This window comes from Ranitomeya imitator, chromosome 1 (genome assembly GCF_032444005.1).
Source record: "Ranitomeya imitator isolate aRanImi1 chromosome 1, aRanImi1.pri, whole genome shotgun sequence".
Taxonomy (NCBI): domain Eukaryota; kingdom Metazoa; phylum Chordata; class Amphibia; order Anura; family Dendrobatidae; genus Ranitomeya; species Ranitomeya imitator.
The window spans coordinates 1,031,405,390-1,031,423,846 of NC_091282.1; the positions used below are offsets into that span (position 1 = coordinate 1,031,405,390).

The 18,457-nt window shown below is 41.3% G+C and overlaps 1 protein-coding gene across 2 annotated transcripts in view; it reads right to left on the minus strand.

Moving 5' to 3' along the window:
• Positions 1 to 18,457, minus strand: part of TTC29 (tetratricopeptide repeat domain 29) — a 358,654-nt gene that overhangs the window by 92,217 nt on the left and 247,980 nt on the right. For both annotated transcript variants that reach the window (XM_069744036.1, XM_069744037.1), the window contains exon 10: positions 4,688 to 4,919. In XM_069744036.1, coding sequence (XP_069600137.1) covers positions 4,688 to 4,919 — 232 coding nt within the window. The remainder of the gene's footprint in view (positions 1 to 4,687; positions 4,920 to 18,457) is intronic.

Genomic DNA, 18,457 nt, shown 5'->3' on the forward strand with positions numbered 1-18,457 from the left:
ACCAACAAGTAACTGATAAAATCACCACTACCAGATCTTCAATAACTACTGTGGCAACCCCCACATGATTGTGGGGTGCTGATACTTGATATTGCAGTTGAGAGCCTAATAAATACCCTTTGCCTGCCTATTCAGGGACTGTATGTAGGTAATACAAGTAAATCTGCCATTTATGAAGATGATCTGCTTATCTGCTCCTCTAACCTGGAAATATATATTACTACAGTTTCAGGACTTTGGAGACATCAGCAACTATAAAATAAATAAGATAAAGCCCATATTTTGCTCCTATACTTCAAAAAATGATATTAGACTTGGCTACTTGGAATAAACTTACGGTACCTTGTCATGGTTGGGGAAAATGCATCCACTGAAAATTAATATCCGCCCAAGAGCCCTATTTCTGACGCATACCCTTCAAATCCAAATATAAAGACTTTTCGTGATACAGCTAAGATCTACATTCATCAACTTTGTTTGTGTGTACTCTAAACCTAGATTTGGTGATACATATTTAACCAAACCTAAGGCCAAAGGAGGGATGGGACTATAGGACATTAAATACTACAAGGTGTCACTATTGACATACATTCTTAACTAGTTTAATCTCGAATAAGATAATCAATCATTGATGCTTGAAAAGGAAACTTTACAGGGAAGCCAGACCCCCCTATTCTGGTTGACTCTTTTACACAGGCCTCCTATAATATATTCTATATATTCTATACTATATATACTCCCAATTATGGTTCTCAAGGTCTAGGACAGAGATGTATCTTCAAAGCATAGATGTAAAGCATGTAAAGATACGAGACGTACAGCACCTGAAACAATGGATACTGGAAGTCTGTGCTAGCATTTCTTCTGCGTTGTTGCTATCAGTGTGTCAAGAGTGGGAAAGAGGGTTGCATTGACAATCCAACACAATTGGCAGCACTTTGAGCACATTTTAAAAGTGGTCATAAACTTGTAAATAACTCATGAAAGAATAAAGTTACATTAAAACCAAAACACACCATTGTTTTTCTGGTGTAATTCTCAATAAGTTTGATGTGTCACATGACCCTCTTCCCATTGAAAAAATAAAGTTGGATCCAAAATGGCCGCTTTCAAAATGGCCGCCACGGTCACCACCCATCTTGAAAAGTTTTCCCCCTCCCATATACTAATGTGTCACAAACAGAAAGTTGATATCACCAACTATTCCCATTTTATTTAAGTGTATCCATATAAATGGCCCACCCTGAAGTTTATTCTACATGTTAAAATTCAGGATTTCTGTTTTTCAATCACCCTGCCCCCATCGAAAAAATGTAATAGAAAGCAAACAAAATGTCATTGATTCAATATGCTACATACTACAGCTCGCCCTGCAAAAAAAAAAACAAAAAAAACAAGTCCTCACATGACTCCTTTAAAAAAATAAAGAATGCATGTGTCTCAGAATGTGGTGACACAACCAAATTTTTAGTTTTTGAAAAGTTCATTTTTAAAAAGCAGTAAAACATAAAAATTGCATGCATTCGATACTGTAGTACTATTACTGACCCATAAAATTAAATTGATGTGTCAATTATACAGTAATGAATAATATTGTAGAAATAAAATCCCCAAAATAATTATTTATTTACTTTTTTTTACAGCACATATTTATAGAGTAAATTAAAAAGGTGGTAATCAAACTGCAATTCATCTAGAAAAATAATCTCTCATGCAGCTATGTCGAGAAATTATGGCTCTTGGAAATGAAAAAAGACAAAAGCAGAAAAACAGAAAAAAAGCCTTTAAAGAAAGGGGTTAAAGAAAGAAAGATGCATCATAGACTACAAAGGAGTCAGTAAGAGTTGCCAGCTGGGAAAGTGTAGTCCTCAACTTTATTTTTTTTACCAACTTTAACTTATTGAACCTTTCTGTCTTTGGGTACTTGATTTAAGTGCCTATTCCTGGCAAATCTTTATTCTTTATCACTATGAAATTTGCCACAAAAATGTCATTTATCTGCTGTATTAAAAAGAAAGGTATTAGCACCTGTAACCTTCACAGACCCAGTCAGAGATTATGATTGGGTAATTACAAATTCTATTTTCAGAAAAATAGGCAACATGAAAAACTACTTTCCAATTTAGAAAACAGGACTGTCTAATAAAAGGTGTGCAGTATATTCCATGTATGTGATTAATATGTCAATGCAGCATTATTTATTAATTTGGTGAAGACATGGAATTTATGCCAGCAGTATTTTAAAAATGATCTTATTTGGGAAGATATAGTGCTGGACTGTAATGCATCCCTTGTCAAGTCCATACCGTCTCCTACCTTTCTTATCATTTAAGCCAGAAGATAAATGTAAGTTATAAATCAATAAGTTGGCCATGGCTAGTGAGAAGAAAGTACAGTACCAATTAACTAGTCTTTTGTATCCCACACAGCAATATGTCAGTGTGTCAGCTGACAATGTTATCATGTTGAAACCAAAGTTTGCTTATAAAACTAAGATTTTCTTTATAAAAATTTTCGTTGAATACCATTAAAGGGGTAGAAGTTGTTCAGTAGGGTATAATCAATCTTGCTGTGTACTGAGGGTTTGACTGCTGGATACCCCAGTGATTTTATGAATGGGGCTCTGAAACCCTGAGAACAGGACTCTGTAAATCCCCAACTTGAATGAGGAGGAGGTGCACATTTATTGTGAAAGGGACTGTCGTAAATAGCTGAGTGCAGTACTTGGCTCTCTCCGGCAGCCCCATAGACAATGAATAGAGCAAAAGCCAAGCACGAGCACCATTCTCTGGGTTCCAAAGATTTGTTTTCAGGATTACTTGTGTTCTCAGTCCTTGGATGCCTAACAATCCAAAGGTTATTCACCAACCATAAGATTTAAAGGGATTGACCCTACTAGGACATTTAAGGCAAATTGACTCCAGTTGGACATGCATTTATCTCGATAACTGTTTTCCTGTCTTGCAATTTCAGAAATGGAGAGGTAACATCTGACTGATTTCTTCCAGGAAAAGTGCCACACCTATCCATGGTAGGATTGGTAACTAGATTATTTATTTTTTCTCTTTATGAAAAATTCACAGACAGCCAGCAATTTCTAGACATATCAGAGTCATGTTGAATTCTAAACCTTGTAAGTGATACATATCGCAATACACTGATGTGAACAAATTAGCAGTTCCTACTACTAACTGCAAAATGATGATATTCAAGAACATCAAAAAATTGCATAAGCTCCTCTCCTCCAGCACGACAAAAATCACTGGTCAATCAATTTCTTTTTTACAGATGCTGAAAGAAAGTCCTTAATTTTTTTGGACTGTCTAACAACCTGTGGTCGGTCAGCAACCTTAAAGGGAATCTGTCGCCTCATATTTCGTATATAAACGTGGCCACCGCCATCAGGGGTTTAGCTATAGCATTCTGTAATGCTGTAGATAAGCCCCCGATGTAACCTGAAAGATAATAAAAACAAGTTAGATTATACTCACCCAGGGGCGGTCCAGGTGTGGTCCGATGGGCGTCGCGGTCCGGATCCGGCGCCTCCCATCTTCATACGATGACGTTCTCTTCTTTGCTTCCTGCCATGGCTCCTGCGCAGGCGTACTTTATCTGCCCTGTTGAGGGCAGAGCAAAGTACTGCAGTGTGCAGGCATCGGGCCTCTCTGACCTTTCCCGGCGCCTGCGCACTGCATTACTTTGCTCTGCCCTCATCAGGGCAGATAGAAGACGCCTGCACAGGAGCCGTGGCAGGACGCAAAGAAGAGGACATCATTGTATGAAGATGGGAGGCGCTGGTCCGTGAAGCCCATAGGATCGGACCGCACCTGGACCACCCCTGGGTGAGTATAATATAACTTGTTTTTCTTATCTTTCAGGTTACATCGGGGGCTTATCTACAGCATTATAAAATGCTGTAGATAAGCCCCTGATGGCGGTGGCGGCATTTTATATACGAAATATGAGGTGATAGATTCCCTTTAATCAATAGGTTGTGTCTGGTTTTGCAGCTCAGCTGTATTGATGTGAATATAGCTGAGGCACATAACCACAAAAAAAACCTGTTTTGGAGGAATCGGCCATGTTTTTCTTATCTTGTAAAATAAACTTTGAATCTTTGTGGAAGCAAACAACCAGCTGGTAATGACATGCTTTAATTTTTCTCTAAGGGTTATTGCTAATTATAAAAATAGTAATATGCAATTTAATGTTGAAGATCAATTTTAAAAGCTTTGAATATTAAATAAATAGGTACATTTTATGGTTTAGGGGTATATTTCAGAGTCTCTTTCTACCTTTGCAAATGTCCTTAGAATTTACTGTAATTTCTGTAAATTTAATGTACCCAAAAGCTTACAGATTTACAGCTATAGATGCAACCAGGACATACACAGTACTTGGTCAGTATTTTACATCAGTATTTGTAAACCAAAACCAGGAGTGGGTGATAAATACTGAAGGGTGATATGTTTTTCTTTTACATTTTTCCTCTGATTGTTCCACTCCTGTTTTAGGCTTACAAATACTTATGTGAAATACTGACCAGATACTGAAAGTGTGAACGCGGCCTAATTGATACAGTTGCTTATAAATTTTCTGTTTGGGATCTACACTGAAAAAAAAATCAATTCTAGCTAAATGCACTGATAAAAGAAATATGGCCATTATGTTTTATAACCAGTCTTACCGACATTTGCTGGGTCACCGAACATGTCACTTCTGTTCTTTTTCCATGCCAGCAGGTACTCCATGCTGACATAATCTGCAGCCCCCGTGTGTCTGCTCACTGCCAGCATCATCCTGTGCGCCTTTGCAATGCCGAAATGAACTTGTGCCTCTTCTATCAGTGGTATTTCCCCGTGATTGACTGCAGTTTCATAAGCTTGAGAAAAATAGTGACACGCTTTCTCATAGTTCTCCTGAAAGGAAACACACAACAAAGTCATAATCTTCTAGGAGCAGAGCAGTTCTTTATGTGGAAGGTTTAGAGTTTGTGTAACCCAAACTGTGTTGTTCTATATTCGGACATTGTTTTTTGGGAATTATGTTTACGGTGTTCATACTGTAGTTTGGTAAAAATAACCTTGCATAAATACCCGGCACTGCCGCCGGCACTTGGGACCGAAGCGAGTGGATGCATGTATTTCTATGCAGCTGAACGCTCCGCTCCGAGTGCCGGCGGCAGTGCTGGGTATTGATGTGAGGTGCAGCAAAAAAGAAAAATGCAGATAGCACTCAATGGTCCTTAAAACTTCATTCTTTATTCAAACTTTAAAATGTCATGGCCAGAGCAACAGGTTGCTGGGATGTGCGAGCTGGTGTAAGACGATGGCCGTTTCGCGCCACTCAGCGCTTCAACGGGTCTAACAGAGTGGCACAAAACGGCCGTTGTCTTACACCAGCTCGCACATCCCAGCAACCTGTTCCTCTGGCCATGACATTTTTAAGTTTGAATAAAGGATGAAGTTTTAAGGACCGGTGAGTGCTATCTGCATTTTTCTTTTTTGCTGCATATACCTTGTTTTGGCATGAGCACCCGGAGTCCATACATGCAGTCTCCATGCGGAAAGCACTCCATTCAGCATATGGTTGTCTGGCCCCACAGAAGTGCCGTTATATTTTTCTTTCTTGTTTATGTGGATTGATGTGAGGTGCTCGTGCGAGCTTCTCACATTGCACTTGTAAGTTTGACCCTGGCCTATGGGTGAAATCTGCAGCAAAAACACTTAAAAGAATTGCTAGAGATTTGAATCTGCACCAAATCTGCAAGTCACAAATAAGTAACGTGTGCATGAGACTTCAGGATTCTCATTTACTTTGCTGGTAGCAGGAAACCCTTCAGGTTTTATGACAAATCTGCACTGAAAAAAAATGCAACATGTGCACACAGCTTTAGTTAATACATTACTATCAGGATGGAGTTACAGGTCAGCAGAAGTAAAACAGCATTTGTGGTGCTTTGTCAACCTTTTTATGCCAAGTAAAAATCATCTCCATCCTAGAAAAATATAAAGCTTTCCCTTAACCCCTGCACACCGCTCCAATTCCATACAAGGACGTGAAACTTGACCTAAATCATGCATCAGAGAGCCCCTCTTTTGGGATGTCTGATATTCATGCTGAAAATGTGACTTTTGGGCAATGTCAGAAGACAATAGCTTAGTGCATAGTTTTGTATGTTAGTGATTAGAGTTGAGCACATTTTTCAAAATTCTGTCCCGATTACAATCGTCGGTAAATATTGGTTTTGCAATATTCGCCGAACACAGCTGAACGTTCTTGGCGTCAATGGGAGAAGAAATTACCGAATACATGCGGAACCGATCATTAAACATAAATTCGGCACAAATAAGGTAGCAACATGGAACGAATATAGCAAATTCAGATTCGGCAACCAAATCCGAACATATTCGCTCAACTCTATTAGTGATGCTCCCTGTGGCCTTTCAGCTTGAGGCTCTCAGTATAAATTTGCTGAAAAATGATATATATATATATATATATATATATATATATATATATAGCATAAATAAGTAATATGCTGTTAAAAATGCTGCAAAAAACTCTGCAAAATGCTGAGTGTGAATCCAGCCTAATGATGATACCTGCACATGGATAATGTCATTTTATTCCCCATTCTATTTGTACATATTTCTGGGCAAGATGTTGACACCTTGTTTTAATAATGTAAGGTAAAGATAATATGAAATAAGAGAATTACATTGTGTACTGTATGGCGATACCAGCCTGCAGATTATTTAAAGGTCTGTCACATTAAGCTGTCTGCAGGGGGCTGCTCATGTAAACTGAAGCTGTAATATGTTACAGATTCCAGCCCTAGCTTAATGAGATTTCCCTTTTTATCTATTTATATCAAAAGATTGCTTTCCCCATCGGTCATTTTAATGGACTTGAAAACAGCAAGAATTGGTGAAATAACTTAGCTCCTCTAAAGATCCATATTATACACCATATGTCACAAACTTTAGCTGCTTCTGCTTTCACTTGAGTTTTAAACATCACAGGTCTTCCCCCATACTGTGTCAAAAGTCAGCCTTGGATCATGATCCTGAAATCTTCCCAAGTTGGGATCTGCAGCTAGCAGGATGCCATCAGCACGGGCTAATCTTGCGATAATCACAACTGGCAATTAGCACAGTCTAACCAGCTGTCAAGCAGCAGACCGCAAAGAGTGACTCTTCCATTTAAATCAACAGGAAAGCAATGTGTGCACTTTTTTCAAAGACATCCTTTCCTACTGGGAAATAAATGACACAAAGGAATCACCAATACTACTACCTCTACAGTACACATGGCAGGCGGCTGCACACAGTGCACTAACTCTCAGCAAGTTCATAGTACACACACTAACCAGACTGATCAAAATCCTGAAGTATAGAATACAAATGCTAAATTCTATCAATATAGGATAATTTACATATGATGACAAGACACATGAAAGTACATACAAGTTATGGAAAAAAACAAAAGAGAAAGCTCAATTACACTTATTCTATTATATAATCATACAATGTTTTATGTTTTTAATAATAAACATGTTAATAGTTTATTTTTATCAATTAAACAAAATGAAAAGTGAACAAAAGAGAAATCTAAATCAAATCAATATTTGGTGTGACCACTCTATCTGCAAACCAACATCAATTCGTCAAGCTACACTCATACACAGTTTTTTTTAAGGAATTCTGTGCTTTTCTTTAAGCAGAAGATAGTTCTTCATGACATTAGCTGTATGTTTTACATCGTTGTCCTGTTGAAGAATAAATTTGGAGCCAATCAAATTACTTCATGATAGTATTGCATGATGGATAAGTTTCACCCCGTCTGTCGGTGTTCCCCAAGGCTCAGTTCTAGGACCCCTACTCTTCTCCATCTACACCTTCAGCCTGGGACAGCTCATAGAATCCCACAGTTTACAATATCATCTCTATGCTGATGACACGCAGATCTACCTATCTGGACCCGACCTCACTTCATTACTGACCAAAATCCCACAATGTCTGTCTGCTATTTCATCCTTCTTTTCTGCTCGTTTTCTAAAACTGAACATGGACAAAACAGAATTCATCATCTTTCCCCTCACCTCACTCTACCCCTCCACCCAACCTATCCATAAATGTCAATGGCTGCTCACTTTCCCCGGTCTCGTACATTCGGTGCCTCGGGGTGATCCTTTACTCTACCCTCTCTTTCAAGCCACATATCCAAGCCCTTGCCTCCTCTTGCCGATTCCAACTCAAAAACATTTCCCAGATCCGTGCATTCCTTGACCATGAAACCATAAAAACACTAGTACATGCCCTTATCATCTCCCACCTCGACTACTGCAACCTCCTACTTTCTGGCCTCCTCTCTAGCACTCTGGCACCACTCGAATCCATCCTAAACTCTGCTGCCCGACTAATCCACCTGTCTCCCCGTTACTCCCCAGCCTCTCCTCTCTGCCAGGCCCTTCACTGGCTTCCTATTGCCCAGAGGCTACAGTTCAAAACACTAACAATGACATACAAAGCCATTCATAACCTGACTCCTCCAAACATCTGTGACATGGTCTCCCATTACCTACCTACACGCAACCTTCGATCGTCTTTTGATCTCCTTCTCTACTCCTCTCTCATCTCTTCCTCCCACAACCACATCCAAGACTTCTCCCGTGCTTCCCCTATACTCTGGAACTCTCTACCCGAACATATCAGGCTTTCTCCTACCATGGAAACCTTCAAAAGGAACCTGAAGACCCACCTCTTCCGACAAGCCTACAACCTGCAGTGATCCCCAGTCTACAGAACCGCCGCATGACCAGCTCTACCCTCTCCTAGTGTATCCTCACCCATCCCCTGTAGACTGTGAGCCTTCACAGGCAGGGTCCTCTCTCCTCCTGTACTTGTGTGTGCCTGATTTTACTCATGTTTATTGTACTTGTCTATATTTGCCCTGTTCACATGTAAAGCGCCATGGAATAAATGGCGCTATAAAAATGTATAATAATAATAATGTATATCTCAGCACTGAGGACACCAAGAAATGGCAATATTGAAGACCTTGATGCAGTGGTTGCTCAAGGAAACTTAGTGCAACAGGTGAAAGATACATCATGCTTACTTCCCTTTGATAACAGAAGATGTCCAGCAGTGCTATCAGCTCAGAACTGGCAGCAAGGAGTGGGCTGCTACATCACTCTACAGATCAGAGAAGAATGACCAGACATGTTCTTCATACAACAATTCTGGCTAAAAAGTCATACCTTTGAAAGGCAAAAGATTCAATTATGCATAAAAACATAGGAACTGGGGTGCAGAAAAGTGGCAACAGCTCCTCTGGACTGATAAATCAAAATGTTAAATATCTGGTTGTAACAGAAAACAGTTTGTTTGCCGAAGAGCTGGAAAGAGGCACAATAATCTGCAGGCAACACTGAAGCATGGTTGAGGTCCATTGCAAGTTTGGGGTTTCATTTCAACAAATAGAGTTAGGAATTTAGACAGGAATAAAGGGGTGGTCCAAAACTAACATTGATTTAATCCTAAAATTTCTATTTATTGCAATAATTTAATTGCTTTTCTAATATACTTAAAAAGCCCCTACAGTACCCTCTCTACTCTGTTTTATTTTTTTTACCTACTTTCATTCTGATGACAATTTGTTCGAGAATTCCGAGTGTATGCTGGGATACTCAAATGGGATGTCATCAGGGGCAGAGGCTGTGGTCACTGCTGCAGCCTGTGTCTCCACTCTGAAATGAAGTGCCATCAGCGATGCCCATTTCAGGGTCTGTGCTAGTTCCTGCTAAGTGCAATTCCCTCACCAGCTCTGAAGTATCAGATGTTGGTGCACATTGTAGGAGAGAATGCAGCAAATGGAGAACAGCCCCCCTCCCGAAATTGACCTTAGTTTCATGGATGGGGCTGGTCCCTGCACTCCCTGCACACCATGTTTTCTCCTTACAATGCACAATGACAATGTGCTCTTTTGCCAGCTCATTACTTCTCATTAGTGCTTTACTTCTCATCAGAGCACTGTGCAAAAGTATTGAACAGTGACAAGATAGCTCATATTGAGCATACATCAGAATGGACAACTGACACGTGCTCAGTAGAGCAGAGACTAAACCAGCCCTCACAATGGATGTCACTGATGATGCTTAGTTTCAAGGTGGAGACTTCGCCCCCTGATGACATCCCGTTTCGGTATCCTGGCATGCACTGGGGATTCTCAAACGAAATGTCATCAGAACAGAACTAGGTAAAAAAAATTGAAATTATATATATGATTTATCTAGCTTTATATCTAACAGCTTTGGTTCTTACTGGCACTGGCACTTTATTATTTATGTCTCCATAGTACTTGTATTCCAGTATAAGTATAACTTCTACAAATTATCTATGTACTTTCAGCACTATCCTTGCTGACTCCATTTGGGTAATCACTGCTCATTTTTATTAGAGTGTTTTTAATGTACTTTCAAATAGAAATTCTATATTTTAGTACAATTAAGGCATGTTTCTCTTAAACATGAGACTGAAGATCTCAGGCAGCGTGATATATTGTCTATTTTGAAGAGTTATGCATATTATCTTTGACAAGTCTGTTTTAAAATAAATAAAGCAGTTAGAGTAGAGATTTGAAGTATATTAGAAAATAAATGACATTATTACAATAAAGAGATAGGAAATTAGGATTAAAATCAATGTTAGATTTGGACCTCCCATTTAAAGGTGTCCTTACTGCTGTGATACTTATCTCTTATGCAATACCATCAGGGAGGCTACAAAATTTTTCTGCAGCAGGACAGTTACCCTAAACATACAGCCAGAAGAAAAATGAGTCCTGGAAGTGATGATATGGTCTCACAGTGCTCTAAACTCAATATCATTGAGTGTGGGATTACATGAAGAAAGGGATAATAATAATAATAATAATAATTTTTATTTATATGGCGCCAACATATTCCGCAGCACTTTACAATTAAGCGGGGACATGTACAGACAATAAATTCAGTATAAGTTAAGACAATTTAAACAGTGACATTAGGGGTGAGGTCCCTGCTCGCAAGCTTACAATCTACAAGGAAATGGGGGGACACAATAGGTGAAAAGTGCTTGTTATTTCAGGTCTGGCAATTATAATAAATAGAGATGGAATTGCGCCAGTCTATATCCACAAAAGATACGTGGTTAGTTCTCTAACTGGAACAAAGTCCATGCAAAGTTTACTCAAAAACTGTGTGCAAATACAGTGGGTATGGAAAGTATTCAGAACCCTTTAAAATTTTCACCCTTTGTTTCATTGCAGCCATTTGGTAAATTCAAAAATGTTCATTTTTTCTTCATTAATGTACACTCTGCACCCCATCTTGAATGAAAAAAAAAACAGAAATGTAGACATTTTTGCATATTTAATAAAAAATAAAAACTGCAATATCACAGTGTGAGGGAGAAAATGAGAGGTGTGAGGGAGAAAATGAGAGATGAGAGGGGGAAAATTAAAGATGTGATTGGGAAAATGAGAGGCGTGATGGGAAAATAAGAGAAGTGACGTGCTATAACTAACCACAGATATTTACTATGCCCAGGCAACGCCGGGCTCTTCAGCTAGTCTACTATATAAAGCTGAATGTGTGTGTGTGTGTATGTGTGTATGTCCGGGATTGGCATCTGCACCGTCGCAGCTACAGCCACAAAATTTTGCACAGTCACACGTCTGGACCCCGAGAGCGTCATAGGCTATATTGTGAGGTGAAATTTTAACCCCACGCGTTCCAATTCACCAAACAATTTTGCCCCTATCTACATAATGGGGAAAAAAGTGAAAGGAAAAGTGTTGGAAGCGTCGCAGCTACAGCAACAAAATTTTGCACAGTCACACGTCTGGACCCTGAGAGCGTCATAGGCTATGTTGTGAGGTGAAATTTTAACCCCGTGTTAGGAGTCGAGTTTCCTCTGCTGCACAGGGGGAATCTCGATCCGTCTCCGCTGCGGTCTCCCATTCTCCTCCAGCCGCAGTGGAGTCTGCTCAGCAGGGACGTCGCTCCCAGTGTCTTGCTCGCTCTCACTCTGTACAGAGAGTTACTGCTGCTTCTTCAGCTCCTGCCATTAAAGTCAGTGCTGGTCAGCGGCGAGCGGACTTCCCTGGGACTAAGTCCTTGTTTGCGCACACTGAGCATGCCCAGAGCAAGATCTCCCGTTGGAGATCGAGGGTCATGTGCTCAGGCTTTGCAGCGCATTCCATTGGTCCTCTTGGCAGGTCTTGGAAGGGCAAAGTTTCTGTGGCCACTTCCTGCCCTGCAATTATATAAACTGCGCATGACCGCACGGCCATGCGCTAGTGTACAATTGAATACGTGTGTTTGTTGTGAGTGCAAGTTGTTCATTAAATACCCCTACCCTATTGTATGACTGTTCGCGTATGGAGTATGGCTGCTATCTAGCGCCCGACAAATCACTCAACGTGTCACACACGTATCAGCGTCTATTGCTGTGACCGCCAGTGCGGCGCCACGCGCCAGCAGTGCGCTTCCTGACCCACGTCTGGTTGCTTAGTGGTGCCTGCCAGCACGGCACAGTTCGCACTTCGGTGCTCTAATTATAAGAGTTGTCTAACACACCCTGTTGCGGTGTTGTGCCAGCAAGGGTCTAATCGGACTTCAATCCTAGTTGGGGTTAAGTTCGCTGACTGCTTGCTCGCCTTCTATGTGCGGTACCGCGACCCTGTGACGCAACAGGATCGCTTCCTTCACGTTGGGTGAAGTTTAACCCACGCGAGTATACTTATGAGTACCGTATAGTCCGTCATTACTCAGCAGCAGGTTCCATCTCTGCACGGTGGACCCCGGGCTACGAACGCACCGTACACTATCAGTCTTATTATTTGGTGCGTTCCGCTAGCCCTAACACCCCGCGCTTTCTAATTCACCAAACAATTTTGCCCCTATCTACATAATGGGGAAAAAGTGAAATGAAAAGTGTTGGAGGCGTCGCAGCTACAGCCACAAAATTTTGCACAGTCACACGTCTGGACCCTGAGAGCGTCATAGGCTATGTTGTGAGGTGAAATTTTAACTCCGCGCTTTCCAATTCACCAAACTATTTTTCCCCTATCTACATAATGGGGAAAAGTGAAAGGAAAAGTGTTGGAGGCAAATTGACAGCTGCCAGATGTGAACAAGGGGGACTTAAAGAATGAGAGCGATGGCGCCAAAGAGTATATACCGATCAGTTGCTAAGGTGGGGCCCCGACATGAGATACTCACCACACATGGGGATATGAACACACACACAAAATGCGCCACACACTACCACGTGCTTGAACACATATACCACCCTCAGCACACATTTCACCACACATACACCAACCTCGCCACATAAAAGTCAAAACACAAAAGTTGCCGCTCAAAACTCACCACGCGCAAAACTCGCCACATGCAAAAACTAGGCTCACGCAAAACTCGCCACAAGTGCAAAACTCACCTCATGGAAAACTCGCCACACGCAAAACTTGCACACGCGGAAAAATTGCCACATGCACAAAAGTTGCAACACATGCAAAAGTTGCCTCACACAAAACTTGCACATACTCAAAACACACCACACATAAAACTCGACGCGCAAAACACACTAACCTGTCACATGCAACTCGACACACAAAAAGTTGCTACACACATGTCGCCACACAAAACTCATCTCACAAAAGTCGCTACATGCATGTCGCCACACGCAACTCAACACACACAACTTGACAAACGAAACTCGCCCTAAAACACACACAAGTCTGGTATTATCCTTCAAAAATAAAAATATGATTAATAAGCAGACAAACTACAAGAGCAACAAATATACCATATAGGAAATCCGGCAGCTGTCAGTCACATGACCTGTCTATTATGTGTATGTGTGAGCTAATATATATACTGTCGGGGGGAGGGCTTCCTGTTGGCTGGGGATTTATCAGGCTGCTAATAGCAACCAAACACAGCTCAGCTTCTACTTTGCTACAGTTAATTAATCTGAGCTCTGATTGGTTAATATAGGCAGGACATTCTCAGTATAACAAAGCTTGTGTGAGGTAATAGCATGTTAGGGTGTGTTGGTGGAAAGGCTGATGTCAGTCACATTACCTCTATGTGAGAGGATATAGAAACTGCCAGTTACAGACTATTTTTACCACAATTATGTGTATGTGTGAGCTAATATATACTGCCAGGGGGAGGGCTTCCTGTTGGCTGGCGTTTATCAGTCTGCCAATAGCAACCAATCACAGCTCAGCTTCTACTTTGCTACAGTTAATTAATCTGAGCTCTGATTGGTTAATATAGGCAGGACATTCTCAGTATAACAAAGCTTGTGTGAGGTAATAGCATGTTGTTAGGGTGTGTTGGTGGAAAGGCTGATGTCAGTCACATTACCTCTATGTGAGAGGATATAGAAACTGCCAGTTACAGACTATTTTTACCACAAAAATGCCTCATAAGAAAAGGAATTCCATGGCACGAATGTCAGCTGATGCGAAAAGAAAAGCTGCATTACGAGTCAATGAAAAATGTGAAGACCGAGAAACAAGGCTGACACACATGAGAACAGCAGCTGCTTTCTCAAGGGCCAATGAACTTTCTGAGGAGAGGGAAGCGAGGCTTGCAGACAAGAGAACAAGAACTGCTTCCTCAAGAGCCAATGAATTTTCTGAGGAAAGGGAAGCGAGGCTTGCAGACATGAAAACAAGAGCTGCTTCCTCAAGAGCCAATGAACTTTCTGAGGAGAGGGAAGCGAGGCTTGCAGACAAGAGAACAAGAACTGCTTCCTCCAGAGCCAATGAACTTTCTGAGGAGAGGGAAGCGAGGCTTGCAGACAAGAGAACAAGAACTGCTTCCACAAGGGCCAATGAACTTTCTGAGGAGAGGGAAGCGAGGCTTGCAGACAAGAGAACAAGAACTGCTTCCTCAAGGGCCAATGAACTTTCTGAGGAGAGGGAAGCGAGGCTTGCAGACAAGAGAACAAGAACTGCTTCCTCAAGAGCCAATGAGTCATCTCAGCAGAGAGAAGGCCGACTTGCCGCTAAGAGAATTGCTATTTCTTCCACCAGGGCACAGGAAATGGTTGGAGATTTGAAACATGCTGCCTTTTGTTACCTGTCAGACATAAACTATCAGGATAATCCTAAAGTTCAGATAGGAAAAATGGATGTGGTCTGCATGTACTGCAGTGCCCTGAAATGGAAAGATGAACCGCCAGGTTTATGCTGTGCAAATGGCAAGATAAAACTTCCACCTCTCCTGTCACCACCAGATCCCCCTAAAGTCTCTGATGACGGGTACCAGTACAATATCAAAGCATTTCTTGGACAACATCAGGAAGTACAACTCCTGCTTCCAAATGACATCATTTGGTGCAACAAAAATGTTTACAACAGGATTTCTGCCGACATTCAAAGTTCAAGGACAGGTTTACCACTCAATTGGCTCACTGCTTCCATTACAAGGAGAAGAACCTCAATTTCTTCAACTCTTCTTCATGGGAAATGCAGAAGCAGAGGCTCAGCGGAGATGCTCTTTAATTCCTAACACTCGCCTTGATATTGTCACTATTTTGCAGCAGTTCCTTCACACTAACAATCCATATGTTCAACTTTTCAAGACTGCACTTGAATGCATGCCAAATGACGATTACAAAGTTGTAATTCGAGCTGACAAAACACCACAAGGTGAACATCAGCGACGTTTCAATGCTCCCACATTTGATGATGTAGCAATCTTGATTGTAGGCAATGATTTTCAAAGCCGTGACATTGTGCTTCAGAAAAGGAACAATAGTTTGCAACGAGTAGCAGAAACTCACAGGTCCTATGATGCACTGCAATATCCAATCATCTTTTGGCAGGGACAGGATGGCTATCACTTTGGAATACCTCAGACAGATCCTACAACAGGCAACCCTTCAGGAAAAAAAGTGTCTGCCATGGACTTCTATGCATATAGGATCATGACAAGATTTGCAGAAGAAAATCACATCTTGAAATGCAAACACCTCTTCCACCAATTTATTGTTGACATGTATGCAAAGATTGAGAGTGAACGTCTTTTATATATCCGACTAAATCAAAAGAAGCTCAGGGCAGAGGAATATATTCACCTTAGAGATGCTGTTGCAAATGATGCTGATCCAAAAGAGTTGGGGAAAATGGTTATTCTTCCATCAACTGTCACTGGAAGCCCATGACACATGCATGAATACACACAGGATGCAATGACTTATGTGAGAAAGTATGGCCGTCCAGATCTTTTCATCACCTTTACTTGCAATCCTGCCTGGGAGGAAATTGGAGGGCACCTGTTGCCGGGCCAAAAATCAGTGAATCGCCATGACCTTATTGCTCGGGTTTTCAAACAGAAACTTTCAAAAATGACTAATCTCATCACAAAATCACATATTTATGGTGAGACGCAATGCTGGATGTATTCAGTTGAATGGCAAAAAAGAGGCCTTCCTCACGCCCACATCTTGATCTGGCTGAAGCAAAAAATACAGCCTACCGAAATTGACAATATCATCAGTGCCGAATTGCCAGACCTTAGGATTGACCCATTGCTGTTTGACACCATCACAAAAAACATGATCCATGGTCCGTGTGGGAGTCTCAACAAAAATTCTCCCTGTATGATTGATGGCAGGTGTTCAAAGCATTACCCACGATCCTTGGTTCAAGAAACCCAAACAGGACAAGATGGATATCCAGTCTACCGAAGAAGAAAGCCAGGGGATGGTGGTTTCACAGCAAAGGTCAAAATGCGTGTTGGATCATCACTCCAAGAGATAGAAATTGACAACAGGTGGGTAGTGCCTTACAACCCTTTGCTCTCAAAAATCTTCCAGGCCCACATAAATGTCGAATCTTGCCACTCTGTGAAATCTATCAAGTATATCTGCAAATATGTCCACAAAGGAAGTGATCAAGCAGTTTTTGAACTCCAGAAAAATGGACCTATTATTGATGAAGTGGAGGCATTCCAGATGGGCAGGTACATAAGCAGCAATGAAGCTGTTTGGAGAATACTAGGCTTCTCCATTCATGAGCGCTACCCACCAGTTGTGCATCTGAGTGTGCACTTGGAAAATGGACAGAGAATTTATTTTAACCCAGCAAACTTGCAGCAGCAGCTCCTAACACCACCTAAGACCACCCTCTTGGCATTTTTTGAGCTGTGTCAACAAGACCCTTTTGCAAAAACAATTCTCTACTGTGATTTACCAAAGTACTACACTTGGAATGCCTCCAGAAAAACACTGGAACGGAGGAAACGGGGCCTTGATATTGAAGGCTATCCAAGGGTGAAAGCAACTTATATGCTTGGTCGCGTCTACACTGTTCATCCGTCAAATGCAGAGTGCTTCTACCTGCGCATGTTACTTCATGTTGTCAAAGGCCCTACATCATTTTCTGACTTGAAGACCGTCGGAGGCCATGTGTGTGAAACATTCAGGGAAGCTTGCCAAAGAAAAGGACTTCTGGAAAATGATGGACACTGGGACATGACCCTCAGTGAAGCTGCAGCCACACAAACCCCAAAGCGACTAAGACACCTCTTTGCTATTATTCTAACAACATGTAGCATTTCAAATCCTCTTGAGATTTGGACAAAGTTCAAAACTGATCTCAGTGAGGACATCCTCATGCAGATTAGAAGGGAAAATCCTCAGCAACTCATCAACTTCACTAAGGAAATGTTCAATGAAACTTTAATGCTCCTTGAAGATCAGTGCATAGCAATGTCAGGAAAAGCCTTACAGTTGCTTGGTTTGCCTGCTCCAATAAGAAATCCTGAAGGCATCCAAATGTGAAGGGAGATTTTCATAGAAACAAACTATAATATTGATGAACTGACAGCATGTGTGTCTCAGAACGAGCCAATATTGGTACCAGATCAAAGGGACGCCTGTAACTATATTTTAAGTTTCAGTGAAACCAACAAAGGTGGGATTGTCTTCCTCGATGCTCCAGGTGGAACAGGAAAGACATTTGTAATCAACTTGCTCCTGGCAAAATTTCGACAACAAAAAAAGATTGCACTTGCAGTGGCATCTTCTGGAATTGCAGCTACGCTTTTAAACGGTGGCAGGACAGCACATTCGACATTCAAACTACCACTTAACCTGTCTCATAGTGAAAGCCCCGTGTGTAATATTGCCAAGGGATCAGGACTGGCCAAATTGCTTCAAAAATGCAGTGCTATCATTTGGGATGAATGCACCATGTCACACAAAAGGGCTCTGGAAGCAGTGGACAGACTTCTGCAAGACCTGCGTAGCAACAAATATATCATGGGAGGAGTAGATGTTGTTTTGGCAGGTGACTTCCGCCAAACACTACCTGTTATTCCAAGATCAACCCCTGCAGACGAACTCAATGCCTGTCTGAAAGCATCGTACCTTTGGAGAAAAGTAAAGAA